We start from the raw sequence: 5351 nt of genomic DNA on the forward strand, positions 1-5351 counted from the left end.
AGCCACGCACAACACTAAGCATGCCGCGCCCGATCGTGCTAACACTTGCCCGATCGGGCCCTTGCTTCACTTTGAGGCTCGGATTTCGATTGGGCTTGATTTCTCGGCCCAATCCGGATTTCCTCTTCGGGTCTTGAATACTTGGTCCAAATACCTCGGAATCCCAATTACCGAGCCCTTAATCACCGGCTCGATGACTCTAACCGGCCCTGGGCTATAAAATCTGGTCGTGTTTTCTCCAATGCTCGTGATTGCTCCAAGATAACTCGGGAAAATACTCCAAAAGCATAAATCCCTGCAAAAGTCAACCAAATCTACGAAAACACTATAAAACACCAATTAGTAATAAAAGTGGCTCTAAAGAGCCAAAAACACTACTAATTATGACCAAGGGATGGGGGTAAAACTATATAAAATAGACACATTAGGACTACACTTGGTATGAAGGACACGTGTTATAAAATTTATATTATATACATATACTTTTTTATATTATAAAAAATATTATATTATATACACATACTATTATAGTTAAAAGTATTATTATGTATAAAACAACATAAATTATTGCACATGATTGTTGTATATTTATTATAGTACATGAGCAATGCACGATTTTTAAATCAAAATGTTAGTTTTTCTAAAAAAAATTCATAAGTAATAGCATTGTTAATACGAATATTACAATTTAAAACACGAGTAATAGTTACAATTTATATCTATCCCTTTTCCGTCAAATGTCTAATTCAATTTAACTTTTATTCTTCTTGATTAGATTGGTTATTGGTTCATTTTTTTTAATTTTATATATATATATATATATATATATATTTTATGCAAGAAAAACAAAAGGTCATTGCAAAAGACATTGTATAGAAAAGGAAAGGCCGATTAAAATTAAATTTATGTTCAAGATTACGTATTTTTTTCCAAGACAACATTTCGGCTCAGCATTCAGTATTTGTCAAGGAGTACAACAAACGATAAAAGTAATTTTTACACTATTTTGTATCTTTATCAAAAAAATTTGTATTCATCCGATTACTTGAATTGAATTTAGGATAACTTGTAGACTATTTTGGGAAAGTATAAATAAAGATTGGAAAGACTTTATGGATTATTTGTAGTATTGGAAAGTATATATTTATTATAAAAAAATTTAAATCAATATTTATGTTGGGAAATCATGAAAATCTTATACATGTATAGAAACTTGCTTTTATTGTTTGAAGTTTAACAAAAATAACTATGCTTGAATATGTAAACAGTAATTATATAGATATATTTTTATACATAAGATAAGCCAATGAGAGAGTGACATTTGTCATCCTCACATTGAGGCGCTTGTCTTTTAGTCTAATAAGATAGATTACTCCCGGAAAAATTAAAATTTGGAAATCCCTTTAACCGTTTAAGTACCTTTTGATTCTATTTAACCAACTAATACTATCATTGCTTCATCCTCATGTGTTGATCTCAATATTTTCCCAAATCTATCTTTTAAGATTGTAACTAACTGTTAAAATAAATACTCGTATCATTGATAATTTGACATATACCATATTAAAAAGCATTATCTCTTGATCAAATCCAACGTACTCTATAAAAATCTGTTTAAAGCATTATATCTCTTTATCAAATCCAGCGTATTCTATCAAAGATAATTAAAAAGAGCTAAGATTTCCACGAATTAACTCATAATAGCGGCCAAATACAATGGGAATCTTTTTGCCATAACGTTGTAGGTTGAAGACTGTACATCTTATTTACCACAATTTTCATTCTCCAAAAATCTTGGGGAAACAAAATAAAAAACCAAAAATATTAAAAGCTGAAATTTGGAAAGCCTAAAAAAAACGTTTAAATTTCCTTTTTAATTAAACTTAACTAACCATTTCCAAGATATCAGTCAATTCAAATTTAATTACTATCAATACATGTTAATACTAGCTAGTATTAATATTCAAACAAATTATTTTCTTCTTCCCTTAAAAATTGTAAAGTTTCTCAATGACTTCTACAAATCTTGATCTTTATGTTGATGAAGCTTATCTTTAGCTTTGATCAATGAAGAACCGATTCCAATATCGGATGAGAAATATGCAGAAGAATTACACCTTCAAGAAGCTCTTTACTCATCTTCATCAAATCCTTCAACTCAAGAAAATCCCCTTTTTAAAATCCCAAAAACAGAGGATGTTCTTTACTCATTTTCATCACTTCCTTCAATTCATGAAAATTTCCTGTTTAAAATCCCAAAAACAGAGGATGAAGAACAGAGCATTTTAGAAAACAGAGAAAGAGGTGAATCATCTGAAACTAAGCTCGTTTTCTGTGGAATTTGTATGGATTACAAACCAAAGACAGAAATTTTCAATGGTTTAAACATTTGCAATCATAAATTTTGCACTGATTGTATAATCAAATACGTGGCGTCGAAGATTAGGGAAAATCATGAAATGGTGAATTGTCCTGATCCTAAATGTAATCAAGCAATAGAACCAGAAAATTGCAGTGCAATTTTACCTAAAGAAGTGTTTGTAAGGTGGGAAAATGTTTTATTTGAAGTAATGATTCCTGGGGGGCAGAAATTTTACTGTCCATATAAAAATTGCTCTGTTTTAATGGTGGATGATGGTGGGGTGGAGGTGAGGGAATCGGAGTGTCCGAGTTGCCGGAGATTGTTTTGTGCACGGTGTCAAGTGCCGTGGCACGACGGCTTAAGCTGCGAAGAGTTTCTTGAGCTGGGGAAAGATGAGAGGGAGAGAGAGGATATAATGGTGATGAAGCTTGCTAAGGATAAGTCATGGAAGAGATGCCCTAATTGTAAGATTTTTGTTGAGAGGAGTGATGGTTGTGTTCATATGACTTGCAGGTTAGTTTTCTAATTTTAAATACTAATAAAATTTCTAATTTCATTCCTTATAATTTATAAATAATAAATAGGAATAAATTATTCAAATGTAATCTATGACAAATTAATAATTTCGGTAAAACCTACTTATTACTTACTTAACTTACTTCGGTACTTAATTATTCATATAAAATTACTTCATTTATCCCGTAGTCATGTATGCGCTTCAACTTTTTATTTTGATTATAATATTGCATTATTGGAGATTCATTTCACCGAAGATCCATCTAAAAGGCAATAAAGGAGATGAATATCGTTATTTTTATACAATTCCCTCTTATCTCTAAATTACATTACGTAGGCCTTATATAAGAAGTATTAATTTAACTATTTTTTTTTTTAAAATTTTTATCCAGGTGTCACTATGAATTTTGCTATCAATGTGGAGATAAGTGGAGTAGTACCCATGTTCATGCATAATGAGGAGGAATAAGACTATCTGTGAACTCTAATTTCTACTACAGACACAGTTTGATTGGAGAATCTAAGTTCTATTTCCAAATTTTCAAGAGTTGTTTAACATTTGATATACTCATTTAGTCTTGAAAATTACTTTTCTATGCAACTTTATGTAGTATGCAAATGTTGTAGTTTATTTGTTGATCCACTTTTGAGGATTCTAGATCATACTTGGTTAACATTTGATATTCGATCTACTCTTAATGATTTTAAATTCTATTGCCCAAAATTCTAGAGCTTGTATGGCTTTACCAGGCCTACTTGGTCTTTTTTTAGTTGATATGGTGTGAATTATCCAATGGATAGGCATTGGCAACTATGTCAAAATGCCTCTTTTCATTTTTGGTTTACAACTAGATAATGCTCAAGCCATGCTCAATTTTTAAAATTAATAAACAGTGATGGAAACATCAGTAATCAATAAACAATATATATACTAAAGGCGAAACCAGGAATGACACTTGTCATTTCTTGGAAAACCCACATTTTTTTCTCTTTCCTTCTTAATTTTTTTGCCATATTTTAATGACATCTACATATTTTATAACCTATAATAATAGTTTATTTCCATTTTGACAACATATTTAATCCAATATTACTCAATTAAATTTTTTACATATATTCTATATATACTAGGAAACTTTTAATTACAAAAATACTAACATAGATTAAAAAAATAAGGTATTAGAATATATTGTTTTCCAAGATAATTATAATATTATCAAATATCAATTTTTTAAAAAAAAAAATCATTTTGGTAGCATACTTTGTACGGAGTATTAATCTGAAAACTATACATAACGTTTATAAGAACAAAATAATTTTGTTATAGTATACTTCATACATAACATATATTGGAAATCATCAATCAATAAACATATACTAAAGGCGAAACCAGGAATGACACTTGTCATTTCTTGGTTAAAAATTTTCCCGCCTTTTTTTCCCTTTCTTTTTAATTTTTTTGTCATATTTTAATGACATCTATATATTTTATAACCTATAATAATAGTTATTTCCATTTTGACAACATATTTAATCCAATATTACACAATTAAATTTTTTACATATATTCTATATATATTAGGAAACTTTTAATTACAAAAATACTAACATAGATTTTAAAAAATAAGGTATTGGAATATATTGTTTTCCAAGATAATTATAATATTATCAATATCATTTTTTTTTTTTAAAAAATCATTTTGGTAGCATACTTTGTACGGAGTATTAATCTTAAAACTATACATAATGTTTATGAGAACAAAATAAATTTTGTTATAGTATACTTCGTACATAACATATATTGGAAAATTAAAACTTAATTATTTTTAAAAAAATCCTACTATTCACTAAAAATATATTTAATAAGTTGATTACGGAATACTAATTATCCTAAAGTAAAATGAACTCAAATAAATTTTCATATAATGTCGATCAAATTGTGTCAAAAATTTAAGAAAAAATGTATATGAGTTCGTATATGGGTACTAACCTAATTACCTAAGCAAATAATTTAATTTTCTTATATAAAACCTTATATCATCTAAGTTTCTATTACTATATTATTATTTTTTTATAAAATCCAATTCAATAATCTTTACATTTAATTTAAGTTATTTTGTTACAAGTAATTTTTTTTGAGAAATTATTGTTGAATTAACACCATATTTTTTATTTATATATTGTAAACTTTAATTATGACCGTGCATGGCACGGGACTTAACCTAGAATAAGTCTATATATAAATATAAATCAATAGTCAACCATAAATAAGTAGTGAAGTTTGAAGATAAATTAATGATATTGTTAAAAAGAAAGATTGAGTTATTAGGTTGTAATTTTTCTAGTAGTCAACCGTAAATAAGTAGTGAAGTTTGAAGATAATTTTTTTAACAGGGAAAAAAATACTCCACTTTATTATAGGTACATAGATTGTAATTTTTTTTTATTAATTAGCATTTTAAAAATATATATT

General features: G+C 27.7%; 1 protein-coding gene across 1 annotated transcript; it reads left to right on the forward strand.

Moving 5' to 3' along the window:
- Positions 1 to 2047: 2047 nt before the first annotated feature.
- On the forward strand, positions 2048 to 3491 carry LOC110726604 (probable E3 ubiquitin-protein ligase RNF217; the record flags this gene model as incomplete). The annotated part of the gene is made up of 2 exons (XM_021906079.1): positions 2048 to 2875; positions 3271 to 3491. Coding segments are annotated over 2 exons (892 nt in total), but the record flags the coding sequence as incomplete, so codon positions are not given.
- Positions 3492 to 5351: the final 1860 nt, after the last annotated feature.

This window comes from Chenopodium quinoa, unplaced genomic scaffold (assembly GCF_001683475.1).
Source record: "Chenopodium quinoa cultivar QQ74 unplaced genomic scaffold, ASM168347v1, whole genome shotgun sequence".
Lineage (NCBI taxonomy): Eukaryota > Viridiplantae > Streptophyta > Magnoliopsida > Caryophyllales > Amaranthaceae > Chenopodium > Chenopodium quinoa.